Genomic DNA, 18,251 nt, shown 5'->3' with positions numbered 1-18,251 from the left:
CCTGTGTGGACTGCATTACCCACAATTCCCTGGAGGGTGAGATGAAACCGAAGCAGCAGTGTGACTGAGGGGTTAGTGGTCTGAATGCACACACAGCGCAGCGGGACGTGGCCGCCGCCGAGTGTGTGCGCTGTGATGTATGACAGCTGCTCTGCTGCTGCTTTCATGTGGTGAAGAGTTTTTATTACAGGCACTTCAGTGAGCGAGGAAGAGGAGGAGAAGATGAGCGGGGAGATTAGAGGAGGAGGAAGGCCTCCATCGGCTGGCCTTTTGAGGAGGTTTCCTCTGGTGGGCTTCGGGTTATTAACGCTGATCCTTCATGATCTCACCACCTTTTATTTAATCAGAGTAAATTTCATATCTACCTGCTGGGAAGCATCGACTTAATGAAAATGATTTTATTCCCCACAGTCGGCAGCACAAAGTCAGCGTCTGCTGCTTCAGAACTTCCTAAAGTCCTGGGAAGTTGTTCTACCGGAGTCCTGAAACTTATTTCTTTGATCGTGTGTTAGTGTATCGAGTTTCTGCTCTTCTCTCGTGCTCTGCCATCTGCAGCACAACACAAACATGTTGCACTGCAGTGAAAAAAACCTGACCTGAAGCACATCGATGTAGTTGTTGAAGTCCAGCTCAGTCAGCCAGGCTGTCCCAGCGTCTTTTCACTTTGAACCTGTGAAAAACAAAAGCTGAGCAGACGTGAAGTCAGAGGTGTCCCATCAGCTTTAAGGCGGTGCCCACATCACTCATGCAGTAACCTGTGAAGAGATGGAGGGGAGCGCGTTCAACTTCCGCACAAGAGAAAACACGTTCATATTTATGTTGGAGGAAGTCTAGCTGCAGTAATATTCATGCTTCATCATTTTGGATTATACACAAGCTGAGCAGAGGTATGGACGTGAATGTAAGAGCCTGTCAGAGGTTAGACGTGTGCGGTTGTGAGCGTGCTGTCAGAGGTTTCTATCAGACTGAAACGTCGCTGTGTTCATGTTGTGTGTTTTTCTTTCAGGGCTTCAAAACCAAAGACGGGCACATCGTTGTGGCTGCGGGCAATGAAAAGCAGTTTGTCCGAGTCTGCCAGGTGAGTCCGTTTACCTGTACGGACACAGACATGCTACCACGGAAACAGCTGGCTTGAAGAATGTTTCTCCCACTCACTCTCTGCTGTCTGTGGAAATCTGCAGGTCATGGAGCTGACGGAGCTGACGGAGGAGCCCAAGTACAAAAGCAACAAGCTGAGAGTCGAGAACCGCAAACAGCTGCTGCACACACTGTCACAGAGGTACACACACACACACACACACACACACACACACACTGTTACAGAGGTACACACACACACGCACACACACACACACTGTCACAGAGGTACACACACGCGCGCACACACACACACACACACACACACACACACACACACACACACTGTCACAGAGGTACACACACACACACACACACACACACACAAACACGCACACACTGTCACAGAGGTACACACACACGCACACACTGTCACAGAGGTACACACACACGCACACACACACTGTCACAGAGGTACACACACACACACACACACACACTGTCACAGAGGTACACACACACACGCGCACACACACACATACGCACACACACACTGTCACAGAGGTACACACGGACACACACACACTGGTACACACACACACACGCACTGTCACAGAGGTACACACACACGCACACACACACTGTCACAGAGGTACACACACACACACACACACACAATGTCACAGAGGTACACACACACACGCGCACACACACACATACGCACACACACACTGTCACAGAGGTACACACACACACACTGTCACAGAGGTACACACACACACACACACTGTTACAGAGGTACACACACACACACACACACACACACACTGTCACAGAGGTACACACACACACGCGCACACACACACACTGTCACAGAGGTACACACACACACACACACTGTCACAGAGGTACACACACACACACACACACACACACACTGTCACAGAGGTACACACACACACACACACTGTCACAGAGGTACACACACACACACACACACACACACACTGTCACAGAGGTACACACACACACGCGCACACACACACACACACTGTCACAGAGGTACACACACACACACACACTGTCACAGAGGTACACACACACGCGCACACACACACATACGCACACACACACTGTCACAGAGGTACACACACACACACACACACTGTCACAGAGGTACACACACACACACACACACACACACACACACTGTTACAGAGGTACACACACACACGCACACACACACACACTGTCACAGAGGTACACACACGCGCACACACACACACACACACACACACACTGTCACAGAGGTACACACACACACACACACACACACACAAACACGCACACACTGTCACAGAGGTACACACACACGCACACACACACTGTCACAGAGGTACACACACACACACACACACTGGTACACACACACACACGCACTGTCACAAAGGTACACACACACGCACACACACACTGTCACAGAGGTACACACACACACACACACACACACTGTCACAGAGGTACACACACACACGCGCACACACACACATACGCACACACACACTGTCACAGAGGTACACACACACACACACACTGTCACAGAGGTACACACACACACACACACTGTTACAGAGGTACACACACACACACACACACACTGTCACAGAGGTACACACACACACGCGCACACACACACATACGCACACACACACACACACTGTCACAGAGGTACACACACACACACACACTGTCACAGAGGTACACACACACGCGCACACACACACATACGCACACACACACTGTCACAGAGGTACACACACACACACACACACACACTGTCACAGAGGTACACACACACACACACACACACACACACTGTCACAGAGGTACACACACACACGCGCACACATACGCACACACACACTGTCACAGAGGTACACACACACACACACACACTGTCACAGAGGTACACACACACACGCGCACACACACACATACGCACACACACACTGTCACAGAGGTACACACACACACACACACTGTCACAGAGGTACACACACACACACACACTGTTACAGAGGTACACACACACACACACACACACTGTCACAGAGGTACACACACACACGCGCACACACACACATACGCACACACACACACACACACTGTCACAGAGGTACACACACACACACACACTGTCACAGAGGTACACACACACGCGCACACACACACATACGCACACACACACTGTCACAGAGGTACACACACACACACACACACACACTGTCACAGAGGTACACACACACACACACACACACACACACACTGTCACAGAGGTACACACACACACGCGCACACATACGCACACACACACTGTCACAGAGGTACACACACACACACACACACACTGTCACAGAGGTACACACACACACGCACACACACACACTGTCACAGAGGTACGCACACACACACACTGTCACAGAGGTACACACACACACGCGCACACACACACATACGCACACACACACTGTCAGAGAGGTACACACACACGCGCACACACACACATACGCACACACACACTGTCACAGAGGTACACACACACGCACACACACACTGTCACAGAGGTACACACACACTGTCACAGAGGTACACACACACACGCACACACACACTGTCACAGAGGTACACACACATACGCACACACACACTGTCACAGAGGTACACACACACTGTCACAGAGGTACACACACACACGCACACACACACTGTCACAGAGGTACACACACATACGCACACACACACTGTCACAGAGGTACACACACATACGCACACACACACTGTCACAGAGGTACACACACACGCGCACACACACACATACGCACACACACACTGTCACAGAGGTACACACACACACACACACACACACTGTCACAGAGGTACACACACACACACACACACACACACACTGTCACAGAGGTACACACACACACGCGCACACATACGCACACACACACTGTCACAGAGGTACACACACACACACACACACACTGTCACAGAGGTACACACACACACGCACACACACACACTGTCACAGAGGTACACACACACACACACTGTCACAGAGGTACACACACACACGCGCACACACACACATACGCACACACACACTGTCACAGAGGTACACACACACGCGCACACACACACATACGCACACACACACTGTCACAGAGGTACACACACACGCACACACACACTGTCACAGAGGTACACACACACTGTCACAGAGGTACACACACACACGCACACACACACTGTCACAGAGGTACACACACATACGCACACACACACTGTCACAGAGGTACACACACACTGTCACAGAGGTACACACACACACGCACACACACACTGTCACAGAGGTACACACACATACGCACACACACACTGTCACAGAGGTACACACACACACACACTGTCACAGAGGTACACACATACGCACACACACACTGTCACAGAGGTACACACACGCGCGCACACACACACATACGCACACACACACTGTCACAGAGGTACACACACACACACACTGTCACAGAGGTACACACACACACACACTGTCACAGAGGTACACACACACGCACACACACACTGTCACAGAGGTACACACACATACGCACACACACACTGTCACAGAGGTACACACGCGCGCACACACACACATACGCACACACACACTGTCACAGAGGTACACACACACACACACTGTCACAGAGGTACACACACACACACACTGTCACAGAGGTACACACACACGCACACACACACTGTCACAGAGGTACACACACGCGCGCACACACACACATACGCACACACACACTGTCACAGAGGTACACACACACACACACTGTCACAGAGGTACACACACGCGCACACACACTGTCACAGAGGTACACACACACGCACACACACACTGTCACAGAGGTACACACGCGCACACACACACTGTCACAGAGGTACGCACACACGCACACACACACTGTCACAGAGGTACACACACGCGCACACACACACATACGCACACACACACTGTCACAGAGGTACGCACACACTGTCACAGAGGTACACACACACGCACACACACACTGTCACAGAGGTACACACACGCGCACACACACACATACGCACACACACACTGTCACAGAGGTACACACACACACACACTGTCACAGAGGTACACACACGCGCACACACACACACACACACGCACACTGTCACAGAGGTACACACACACACACACACACACACACACACACACTGTCACAGAGGTACACACACGCGCACACACACACACACACACACACACACACACACACACACTGTCACAGAGGTACACACACACTGGGAGGTGTCTGTCAGGTGTCTCTTCCTATTGAAAAAGAGTTCTTCTTCCACGTGGTTGCCAAGTTGTTCACTGTCATCATCATCGGGAGCCCTGAGGTCCTTCATTAGAACAGTGATGAAGAGACAGGACAGTTTGACCAATCAGAACATGTTTTAGGTAAACGTTATCCTCTTCATCTGTCTGTCAGGTTCCTGCAGGAGACCACGGCTGATTGGCTGAAGAAGTTCAAGGGCTCAGGTGTTCCAGTTGGGCCAATCAACAGCATTCAAGAAGTGTTCTCCGAGCCACAGGTCAGTGACGACACTCATCCTCCGTCTGTGGTTGAGTGGAGTAGGGCTGGGCAATATGGCCTAAAATCCATATCACGGTATAATTTGAAGCATGTGCTGTAACGATATATATCGCGATATATTCTTTTCTTGTGTGTAACATATTTAACACACTATAAGTCACACTTAAAATCCTTTAATTTTCTCAAAAATCGACAGAGCGCCTTATGTATGAATTCTGGTTGTGCTTACTGACCTCGAACCGATTTTATGTGCTACACGGCGCTCACAAATCTGTCAAAAAATGTTTACGACTTTGCTAAGCTACGAAGCCGCACCGCTTGATGGATTGTTGGACCATTACAGCTACCGTAGTCAGGAGCCTTGCGGAGTAATCTGGGTCCTAAACTCCGTCTGCTTCAGGTCCCAAAGCCAAACGAACACTGCAGCATCACTGAGAGTTAAAAACTGTCTAAATTCTTTCATCTTTAATACAATGATCAGCGTTGCAGCTTTACCAGGTGTAACAATTAAGTTTAACATCCAGGCATCCATGAAAACAGGATTCATTAAATTTAACGGAGTTAGAAGTTAGCAGGAAGTTAGCTTGCTAGCTTCCACCTAAACATGATATAGCATGTTCTGACTGAGAGATTTTTGAAAAATTCAAACGTACAGCTCTGCTGTCACTTCAAACATGAATGAAGACAGAAAACTAAACAGCAGTGACGTTTGTAGGGTTACTGAAGTTGGGCTAGCTGGTATATAATGATGTGCTATGTGAGCGCTAGCTACACAGCTATGTTAGCATAATAAACACAGTGAAGCTGGAGGATGAACGCTAACTTTTTTCCACTCGATAAAAGTTAACGTGAAGGTTCCTGATGGTTAGAGACAAATGCAATCGCATGGTAGGATGCTGTAAACGGACCAAACTTCAGTCAGAACAACTGAGATAATCCATCCACAATACGAGGTTAGTCATTAATATACTGCAACAACACGGGAATAGAGCAGCTGTGATAGAATACAGCATTAATGAATCAATGGTACAGAAGTGGAGGAAGCACAGTTTCTGGCTTTCCTCATATTCCAAAACGTGCTTCGTCTCTTTGCTTTTACTGTCGCCTGGCATCACGTACAGATGATATTGTTTGCGGCTGCTGCAATGCTTTTGATCGAAACAGGCGCAGCTTGATGACACCATCAACATGCGCTATCGCGGTAGAGCGGTATAGTCAAAATCTCTACCGTTGGCCAAATTCACACTGTTTATACCGCCCACCCCGCATGGAGGCTGGAGCGGATCAGATGAGTCAGGTTCAGCTCACACAAAGACGATTATCACGCGTGAGCGACTACCATGGACCCACGGGCCGCTGATAAAGATGTGAGGTGTAGCACGTGATACGGCGTGTGTCAGTATGAGTGCGTGAGTGTGTCTTGTGCAAACATGAATACCTTGAGCAGGTATGGCGATTGTTTCAGCTGATTGAATGATCAATATCTACAAACATCTGGCTATGATTAAGCTCCAGCTGTTCCTCCAGGGCAGTGCAGACTCAGTGTCTGTGAGGGTCACCTGAATGCTGTAGAGCACCTGTGTGTGTGTGTGTGTGTGTGTGTGTGTGTGTGTGTGTGTGTGTGATGGATGCTCAACTGTCTCCATATGAATTAAAAACACATTAGTCACAGATTACACAACTCAGCCTGTTACACACACACAGCTCCAGACTGGTTTGTGTGTGTGTGTGTGTGTGTGTGTGTGTGTGTGTGTGTGTGTGTGTGTGTGTGTGTGTGTGTGTGTAGAAGTGACAGAAACACGAATGGCATGAATCACTCTTTATGTCTTTTTTTGTCTGTAAAATCAAAACAATCACCTTGATTAGTCAAACAGTTTCCACTGTCATCCAATCATATGTGAGAATTGGGCATCTGCCCCGCCCTGTAGCCCCGCCCCCTGCCTGTGAGTCTTTGTTTTCTGGTTGTGAATCAGAGCAGGCGCTGACTTCGCGCCTGAATGAATCGTGTCCGTTCGCTCGATGGCGATTGGGTGAAACGCTCTACCTTAAACAAATGTGACTCCGCCTCCTCCTTCTAGCAGACAGAATTCTGCAAACTGATTGATAAATATTGGGAGACGGTGTAGCACACGTCAGCAGGTTCAGGGGGTTGTTCTACTCTCTGGACCTGTTTGTGATGCTTTCGTCAGGCGACCTGACTTTGGTGAGTTCAGGTGAGCCTCCGTGCTGGAGGCTGCTCTGCACTGATCTTTGTGTTTGGGAATCAAGACACACCCTGATTGTAGGAACCTTGTTCATAGGTAAAGGGAAGGTGGAACAGTGTGCGATGGAGTCAGTGATGCATTGTAGCTGTTGTTGCCCTCACCTGTGATATAAGCAGCATGAAGATAAGATAACCTTTATTAGTCCCACACGTGGGAAGTTTGTTTTGTCACAGCAGGAAGTGGACAGTGCAAAAGTTATGAGGCAAAAATTAGAATATAATAACAATAAATACAGTACACACCTGTACAGGATGAATGAAGCGTGTGTAGCTCAGCGATGAGCTGATGACCAGCACAGGCTGGACCGAGTATGGATGCATGTTTGAGTTCAAATAAAACAGAGTACAAATTTGTAGCACAGCTTCATCTTCATCATAGAGAAGATGATGTCGCCCTCCCTGAGACGCTGATTAAATTCCAGCTGTAACAAAAGCTAACAATATCAAACATCGTTATAAAAACAGGCTGTGAGGCTTGAAAAGATCCTGAGACGCTTTCACAGACACGAGAAGAGACGTGAGGATCAAAAGCATGAAGAGAGGAAGAAAAGGTGGCGTGCAGTACCGCTAACACGTGTCGGCCGGAGCGGGCTTATCGTGAAGATCGCGCACGAGACGAACACGAGACTTCAGCCGTCCTCTCGTCTGCTGTCGCTCAACTTTATCTGAATGTGTGTTTGTGTGTTTTCAGGACAACAGCTCCCATCACCACCTGGCATGGCCCGTCTTATAAAAGCTATGACTCAGAGAGTGTGTGTGTGTGTGTGTGTGTGTGTGTGTGTGTGTGTGTGTGTGCATGTGTGTGTGTGTGTGTGCGTGCGTGTGTGTGTGTGTGTGTGTGTGTGCATGTGTGTGTGTGTGTGTGTGTGTGTGTGTGCATGTGTGCGTGCGTGTGTGTGTGCATGTGTGTGTGTGTGCGTGTGTGTGTGTGTGTGTGTGTGTGTGTGTGTGCATGTGTGTGTGTGTGTGTGTGTGTGTGTGTGTGTGTGTGTGCATGTGTGTGTGTGTGTGTGTGTGTGTGTGTGTGCATGTGTGTGTGTGTGTGTGTGTGTGTGTGTGTGTGTGCATGTGTGTGTGTGCCTGTGCGTGTGTGTGTGTGTGTGTGTGTGTGCATGTGTGTGTGTGTGTGTGTGCATGTGTGTGTGTGTGTGCCCGCTCTCCTGCAGGTGATGCCGTCGTGACACTAAATGTGTTCGTGCTGCGCCGCTGTCGGGGTGACTGAACGCTGCGATGAACCGAGCTGCAGCTCTGCTTGCTTTGCTGCGACGCAGCTCGGTCAGATCATCCTGGTCCCTGCTTCCATTGCTGTGCTGATGATACACAGCTTCATCACCTGTGCATGTGGAGCAGAGCTCTGGGCTGTGGGTGGAGTTCACTCCCTGACGTGGACCCAGAGGTTTGCAGCCTGAGAGCCGTGCTGGACTCGTCACTTTATTCCAGGCTTACATCACATCTGTCACCAGAGCAGCTTCCTTCCAGCTCATCTTTGGCCCTTTAGCACCGCCCGTCTGAGTTACAGCAGTGGATCATGTTCAGGAGCCCTGGAAGTCCAGAACTCCGCCCTCAGCTTCTAACATAAGGCTGGGAACATCTCGCCATCATAACATCCTGTGAGGTCACGCCTCACTTACAGGATGCTTCTCCTAACTTCTCATAAGTCCATCTGGCCTCGTCCACACAGACGGCTTGACCCTCGGACGCCGTGGTCCTCAGTCACGACTCTGCTTTCTGTCCCTCACACCAACCTTCATACCTGGTCCAGGTGTAGCTCATGAACCAATCAGCCCCTGCAGGACAGAGCAGAGCTGTGAATATGAAGAGGCGCTTTAACCGAGTCCAGCAGGGGGCGCTGGAGAGTGAGCCTGTTGCTGTCTGTTAACCGTGTCCTGATAGGTTTACGGTCTCAGATGGGTCTGATTGGACAAAGTCGTCATGTGTGTGTCTGCAGTTCTGGCTGGTGTACTGGGACCAGTTAGGACTGTCACTGGGGTTCTGAATATCAGCTGATGGGTGAGATTCCTGCGCAGAAGGCCACGGCGGTCCAGCTGGCGACGATAACGTAAATCCTCGTATTGATCCTTATATCGCTCCCCCCGCAGTGCCACCGGCTGCAGGTCGCTGCGGGCGCCGCCTCAGAGGCGAGCGTGCCGACAGCAGCTCCTCGCTCGTTTATTTTGCTTTCCATAATTGCTACATCTCTCTCGCAGTAAATGTCTCCCACATGATGGCTGCAATTACAAAAAAAAAGCTTTTTCAGACCGCAGCTGAAAGCGGCTCAGCGGATTCAGTTTCCCACGCCGCTGTTTACATGGCCGCCGCTGTTTTGCCCAGCATGCCTTCATTAGCATCCATTTGCAGGCTGTAAACAGATGGAACCACATCAGATCCCCCGTCTGCCGGGCCGTAGATCATGGAGCAGTTAAGTGGGCAAAAGTGGATCGTGGGTTTGTTTTCATTCGGATGTTTCCTGGTTCTTACTCTGGATTTAAAGTTTCCACGAGCTACGAGGTTTACACAGACCGGCCTTTGAAGCAAACGTGGACGTCAGAGTGTGATGGATGTTCCTCCGCTGATGAGCGCGAACATCAGCGGTCGGGAGGGTCGGCGGCTCCTCCGGTCCGTCCATGAGATTATTTGATTTTATCAGGACAGGTCGTTGGGACAAAAGTGAATGCATGAAATATTTAGGCGTATGAATAAAGGGTAAAAAGTCCGGTTAAGCCCCGCCCCCAGCTCGCCCTGCCTGTCAGGTTCGATGCATCCCGCGTGGAGCCTTTGGGAGTGAATGATTTATGGATTTAGACGTTCTTCAGCATGAGTTTTGTGCTCGTGAGCTTTGGTCAGTGTGAGCTGCTCTGCTTCGCTGTGAAGCTGAACGCTCGCTCGGTGGTTTGCAACATGCAGCACACACGTTACACGTACAGGACACGAGGCCGCTGTAATGTGTCTGTGTCCAGGGAGATCAATACGCCACAGAAAATAGATCCGTTCTAAAAAAAAGCCTCTAAATTAAAAATAACAGTGAGATGTGTTATTTATATTTATCTAATAAAACAGATTTATTTGGCTCTGACATATTTTAACTTACTTCATTTATTATTGATTATTATTGTTAATATTATCTAATATTGTTAGTTGATTATTTATTTAAATACTCGTTCATCTTTGCTTTGTTCTTCTGCTTCGTGAGGCTGGTTTCGTTTGTCTCGTCAGCCTTTCGGCTCCGTTGCAGGAAACGGGAACATTTATTTAAAACAGAAATATAAAAACGAACATGTTTGAAGAGTTAAATGAAGAAATGCTGCATGGATGTACAATAACACAAGATTAAATGCATAAATCTAAAAATAATAACTAGTTTTGGTAAAATAGAGGAAAAAATGCAGAAACAGACTCAGATTGTCACAGAAACACGAGTCATCCTGCATTTTATGTTTTCATCGTTTTGTGATGATCCTGACGCAGGTGTTGCTGCTGCGCTCTGACGGTGGCCCACCCGAGGACACGCTGTGTGAAACACGAGTGTCTGTTAACATTAACGACTCGTTAACTGATTCTGAGCTGAAAGAACAGAAAGTAGAGACGCTGTGAGGGTCAAAGTTCAGTTTGTGGTGCAGGTGAATCCCACGACATCAGACTGGACCAAGTGGGTGGTTAAAGCGTGGATACTGAGCTCAGAGCAGACGCTTGTGTGGCTGCTGAGGGCTGGCGCAGGGAGACTGAACACAATTAAAGTTCAGTTAGTCTCCCATGTTGGTGTGTGTACCATATCTGACTGTAATCATAATCAGAGTGCCGGGATTTATCACCCGCTCTGCATGATAATGTCTTCGTTCTGGAACTGACTTCTCCTCCAGCTTCCAGCGAGGAGCTGGATGAACCTGACTGTAAGGCTGTATGTGAGGGAAACCAGCAGCCATCCCATAATCCCATTAAAGAAGAAGATGAGTCCACTGTAGAGCTGCTGCTTGGTCCACACAGCAGCTCCTCATCAGGATGGTCAGAGGTCATCATCCCAAACCTGGAAGTGATCGGGAAAGACGCTCGGCGCTGGTGGACGGCCTCTCGCTCGCCCATCTGTCTCACCGCCTCTCTGTTCGTCGAGCTTTGAAGGCGCATGATGATGATGGTTCCTCACTGTGCCTGTCCTGGATCACGGTGCAGGTTCATGTTCTCACTTACTTTGATGGAAAAATCAATCTGGTCTTAGGAGGTCAAGGGTCAATGCTGCCTAATCCTTGAATATGAGGAACAGCTGAGTTTGTGTTCAGGCCAGTGTGCTCAGTGATGTCACTAAAGATTTCTGACATCATAAAGGGCTTTTTGCATTTCTTTTTGGGCTTCTTAGCTGCACCGTCTGCTGGAGTCTCTGCAGGAACCAAAGCTCCACGCTCTCATTTCTTTCTTTTGATCTTATGAATGAATTTTGTCCACAAACAGGAAAAAGTTTTGTTTATTGAATAGTTTAAAGGTGCTGAAAGCTCACACAGATGGAGGAACAGGTGGGATTCATCAGCAGATCTATGAGAAGTGCTTAAATGAGATCGATGAACCTGAGTGGAACAAATCTGATGATGTGACATCAGCTGACAGTCCTTTCAGTTTATTCTCTTCATCATTTCTCTGTTTGAGTCCAGGCTGTGATGTAAATGGCCTCTGTTTGTATAGCTTTACTTGGTCCCTAAGGACTTCAAAGCACTTTACACATCCAGTCATCCACCCATTCACACACTGGTGATGGCAGCTACATCGTAGCCACTGCCGGACACTGGCGCCACCGGCCCCTCTGACCACCCCCAGTAGGCAATGGGTGAAGTGTCTTGCCCAAGGACACAACGACCGAGACTGTCGGAGCCGGGGCTCGAACCGGCAACCTTCCGATTACAAGACGAACTCTCTCTCGTTCCCTTATAAACTCATATTTTGGCGTCTTGAAGTCCTCACGGACATCTTTACCTCCTCACGGTCTCTGTGTCCCCCCCCTCCCCCCGGAGGCCGACACTCACCGACCTTGTTTTTATGACTGCAGACCCTCCGGCCATGTATCTGTCATGCTGTCTGGGCAGCGTCCAGGTCCTGCAGAAAACACCCAGCTAAATATGGCTTTAATATCCTGACTACTGGAGGTGCGCTTGATTTATCCCAGCTGAAACCTAAACAGCCTCTGAAGTGGATACCTAACATGTAAGATCAGATAAATGAGCCCCTCCTCAGGCTGAAACCACCCACCTCTGGCAGCACCACGTTTTACTCCCCACTTCACTAAACAGAGCCTCACAGACTTTACCCTCCAGCCCCGACCACCTACAGTCCTACAGCCTGGGAATTGAACCCTAACATTAGTGACTTGCTCATGTTGCTGCATTGTTCATGCTTCTGTTTGGGAAACGGTCTGATACTGCAGGAGCTGTCAGTTCTGAAGCACAGCCTCTGTAGCTTTGGCTGCTGTCCTGATTTATTGGCTTAAACAGGAAATGAAACTTTACCTTTGGGATGTTCGTACTCTTGGTGGAGATTTGGACTCCCAGGCTAAGCAGCCCTGCTCCCTTTACCTTGCCCTGCTTTGTAAAGCTACCCCCTGAGTGAGTACAAGCTTTGATCAAAGGAAACAGCTTCCACAGCCACGACGGACTGTAACTGAAACATTTAACTCCACTGACTCTGGGGAAGAGAACTCAAACAACGCAGTATCTGCTCTGGCTGATGTCACTGCTCTGCTCCTCCACAGTAGCAGAGCCTCCGTCGGCGCCTTAACCTGTAATGGTTTGATCAGAAGAAATGCAAAGTTTCATCTCCTGTTAGTTTCAAGAATCCAGTTGTTGGATGCTTTTTGCCACAAACGTTCAGCACTAACAGCCAATGTACCGACGTCAGCCTCAATTACAGTAACTTTTCTGAACTTGTGATTTTTCGTACCTTTCTGCAGGACACGTCCTGTCGTTGAATCTAACATCTCAGCAGCCAACAGTCACAACCAGCTTCTCCTGCGTTGGCAGAGTCTCAGTTTGTGGGTCTTTTCATGAAAAAGGTTTGTGCAGGGAGACAAACAGTGATCTACAGCTGTTGGTGTGTTTTTGGTGAAGGACTGAGCTGAATCTTGGCAGGTTAAACACACAGTGGTGCCTGTTGACAACTTGCTTGATGGAACATGATCCTGAACCCCGTCAAGTCTGAGTGATAACCAGACTTTTTACACATGAATCCTTTCTGGGACTCTTCCTCGCTCAGTTGTTCACTGACGATGAAGCAGCTCTGGGAAACTGAACCTCTGATGCTTTTAACGTGTTTCTCTTGGGAAGCGGAGCTCGGAGCCTTAACCCTGGATGGGAGGGATAAACTCTCCACGGTGTTGTCAGGCCAACCTTAAACAGCGCAGTTTTAATTACTCGCTCTGGCACTGAGCTACAAGAGTTTATCTTTTAATTCATTCCTTTGCTCCATTTTGTGGTTGAAATGCAGTGTTTCTGTCATCTTTAAAGCTCTGCATGTCTTTGTTTGGACATGAGTTCCCCAAATAAGTTTTATTACTGTCTGGAAATTGTCAAATAATGCCATAAAAAATGCTGCAGAAGAAGTCGCTCTTCCAGTGAACATTCCTGGGAAACAGGCTGAGCTGAAGGTTGGAAGGATTAAAGGTGTGAGGACAGACGGAGAGCTTCCTCTGACGTCACGTCAAACCTTCAGCATCTCCAGCTGCCAGGTGTTGGACATGAAGGTGAAATAAGAGATAATAATGTCAGAGTTTGTTCGTATTTATGAGTATATCTGTTTCTGGGATGGATGGATCAAAGCGTGGAGAGACCTGCAGGCCCTGATCTAGTTTACCTTAGAGAGCTACGCTCAGACACATTTATGGGAGAGGCTGTGTGAACTGAGTGGATTAAATAAGGCTGGAAAATACCTGAAAGTAGAGTCACAACGATGCTCGATCACTTTCTACAGAGTCTGATGTATGAAGTGGAAACAGCTGAAACCTGTTTCCGCTCATCTGTTTATGCAAAGTGCTGTTACATCACGCTTTTGTGGTCATATCACATCACCTCGGTGACCAGGAGATAGCAAAGATGCAGGGAGAAAGTCTGAGAGAGCAGTGAGCAGGAAGTTTGTCGTGAGTTTGTTTCAGGATGAAATTCATTTAAAGTCTCGCCGCTCTCGAGGCTTCCTCCAGGTCACGCAGACCTGCCCGTCAGTTCCCAGATAACCCGGATAAGCCGCAGGCTGACAGCTGAACGCGGCTCGGGGGAAATATATTTCTGCTCTGGATGATCGGTGGGCTGATGTGATGAATGTGTGGGGAGGATTTCACTTTCCACCAGCTCAAAAAACCCCAGTTAATAGTTCCAGTAACAGCCAATCACGTCGAGCTTTTGTTGCTGTGTCCGTTACTGTCAGACTCTGTCAGGTAGGCTGTTTTGGTGTGTTTGGAACTTTTACGGATGTTTCCATGTTCATGTCTGTACGTACAGGAAGTGCATCGTCTTTTGTTTTCACTTACCTGATGAGACGAGCTCTGAGCGCGCTCCTGCTGTTGGTGTGAAGCGCCCGCTCAGGGCGTGGCCCGCTCAGGGCGTGGCCCGCTCAGGGCGTGGCCCGCTCAGGGCGTGGCCCGCTCAGGGCGTGGCCCGCTCCGAGGACAGCGGCAGGTGGGGAGCATGACTGGATGGTACACCTGTCAGACTGTGGTGCAGCTGTCCTCAGGTGAGCTCGAGTAGACAGAAACCTGTCAGGAAGCAGAAAGCGACGAGCTTGCAGAGGCTCGTGATCCTCATGATTGTGACTTTTTTACGTCTGAGGTGTCGGGTCAGTGACCCCGGGCTTCACTGACCTGTGGCGTCCAGGCGTTCACAGCGACGTCGGCTCTTTGTATCTTTGTGGTTCACCTGCTGATTGCAGGTCAGTTTGACCCTGCTGCTGAGGAGCTGTTGCAGCAGTCCTGCTGCTCAGTGTGAGAGGAACCCAACGCCCACACGTGTGGCCACGCGCTCGGCTCACGAGCCGATCTGTGTGCTTCTGATGATGATGTTGGAGCGCCGCAGGTCTCTGGTTGATGATCACATGATCAGCTGTCCTCAGACTGAGGATGATGGTATTTCCACTCTAACTGGTCAGTGACCAGCTGGTCCATAGGCCTGTGTGACCTGTGAGGCTGAGATGACATGAAGCCCTGTGTTTTACACTCCTCTTGTCTCACAGTCGTGTGTTATTTCCTACTAAACACCGAGTTTAAACTCTCAGCTTCTGAAGTGGAGCTAATGTTGCTTTGTGGAAACTGATCCTAGATTAACAGCTGAGGTCCGCCTGCCTTCAGCCTGGAGCTGAGCTGGGTGTGAGTTACTCTCTGCACGCTGTCAGACTCATGTACACGTTATTTCCCTTCCTGTAACTTTCCTCCGTGTTTTGTTTTTGAGTTTAACATCAGCCTGAGTTTGGAGATTTGACTCATTTCGATATGAATACCAGATGGTATTCTGCTCCGGAGGATGTTATCTGTCTGCTCCTGGGTGGTACATCACAGATTATGGAGAAAAACCGAACTGACTGGCTTAACAAGGACAACGCGACCCAGACGTGGGAGAACGCCGACCTTCATCCGTGCATTTACAGTAAAGACGACTGAGACAAGTGTTCTTCATTAAAACTCCTGTTTGTGTAAATCGGATGCAGCTGGACTTGTTACACAACGACGACATTTGATTGATTTTAATGATGAAATAATTCCTCCAGCTCCGAGCACAGAGAGCGTTTAGCCTCCAACGTGTCAGAGGGAGGTGTTTCCCCGCTCTCGTCTTCATGCGCAGAGGGCTGAACGCGACGGCGGCGTGGCTCGGCGTCCTGCTTCACCTATGGCGCTCGCTCATATTTCCAGACGTGTTTTCAGGCTGCTTTTGGGAAAAGACGACAATCTTTCGTATTTGTTGACAAAACATGACAACTCATACTCTAAATGATGTGTGTTGGCGTACGCTTAGACACGAGAAATGCTGTTGCTTTGAAAACAGTTGGGACCACCGTCTCAGACTCGAATGTTTCCATCTGTCAGGCTGTCGAGGACAAACCTGATGTCAAACTTTATCAAACACCAAGTGCTCTCAGGTGGACACAAGGACTCTTCATGTATGCTGAAGTTCATCATCATCATCATACTGTAGGGATCATGTATGATTGTGTGTTCTCTGAAGTTTGGACCAATCCTGATGAAACCCTGCAGAGGGCGCTGTCAGTGCCAGCGTCCATACAAACTACTCAAACTTTAAAGACGGCGTCAGAGTGGCGATAATTTATGTGACATCATCACGACATGAGACGCATTATGAAGCAGCCCATTGGGTGTTAAATGTTCAGCGTCTATAATTCATCATTGTTTATGTTGTTGTAATAAACGCTGTGTTGCCTGTTTTTCTTTCTCTGTGAGGTTCTGTGACTCATGAGAGGAACGCTGTGCTGACAAAACAGATGGAACGACGGTGATCGAATATATTTCTCACAGTTTTAGCGATCAATCAAGCTCTGCAGGCAAACCCCACCTGTGTGAAACGAAGAGTAATAAACTGAGACACAACGTCGTGTGAAGCAGTGCGGGATCATGGGAGTGGTTCACCAGTGTCATGCATCACAGTTCGTTGGTCCAGCTGGTCAGCGTGGGCACAGTCAAACCCACGGTCGCGGCGTTCGTAGATGAAGGGCAAAGTGTTTTCAGTCCACGAACATTAGTGTGATGATTTTAAACGTTAGTGTCTGCGCTCGTGGGTTTGCTGTCAGCGCTCTGACGGTATTTTACCTCAGCTTCATCAGCGACCTGCTGAGAAGTTCACCCGAATCAGTCGGAGGCTCACAACGAACCAGATGAGCAGGCGGGGACATTCCTGGGCTTTCCCAAGTATTTTTCTCAGGAAGCTGGAACAGTTTTGGAAAAATACTCTGATCTCAGTTCCTGGTGTTCTGCCTTCACTTAGACGTGAGAGCAGCTGCAGATGCAGAGCGGTGAAGTCGGTGTGTTCTGAAGCTCCTCGGTGTTTGTGAAGTGACTGACTGCTCTCTTTTATGCCGAGCGTCCCCCCTGGTTTGTCTCTGTCCCTGTAATTCCAGCAGTTTGTTCCCTTCAGTGATTGCGGCCTCTCTGTGGCTGCTGACAGAGCGAGGGCCTGAGCACGTTTCTTTCTCTGTCCACAAAGACTCTTGAAACTCAATTAGAGGAGGAGTCGTTCCAGGCCCGCCGTCTC

The 18,251-nt window shown here is 49.0% G+C and overlaps 1 protein-coding gene across 2 annotated transcripts in view; it reads left to right on the top strand.

The window, feature by feature from the left end:
- The window catches only part of sugct (succinyl-CoA:glutarate-CoA transferase), a 70,821-nt gene that overhangs the window by 13,670 nt on the left and 38,900 nt on the right, over positions 1–18,251 (top strand). For both annotated transcript variants that reach the window (XM_085363185.1, XM_085363186.1), the window contains exons 10-12: positions 1,007–1,078; positions 1,182–1,279; positions 5,664–5,766. In XM_085363185.1, the coding sequence (XP_085219311.1) occupies positions 1,007–1,078; positions 1,182–1,279; positions 5,664–5,766 (273 nt within the window). The remainder of the gene's footprint in view (positions 1–1,006; positions 1,079–1,181; positions 1,280–5,663; positions 5,767–18,251) is intronic.

Source organism: Diplotaxodon limnothrissa, linkage group LG9, assembly GCF_057381915.1.
Source record: "Diplotaxodon limnothrissa isolate DT_005_m linkage group LG9, D_limnothrissa_male_GT1.1, whole genome shotgun sequence".
Taxonomy (NCBI): domain Eukaryota; kingdom Metazoa; phylum Chordata; class Actinopteri; order Cichliformes; family Cichlidae; genus Diplotaxodon; species Diplotaxodon limnothrissa.
Note: the sequence above shows the minus strand (reverse complement) of the source record. Positions and strands in the feature narration are given on the sequence as shown.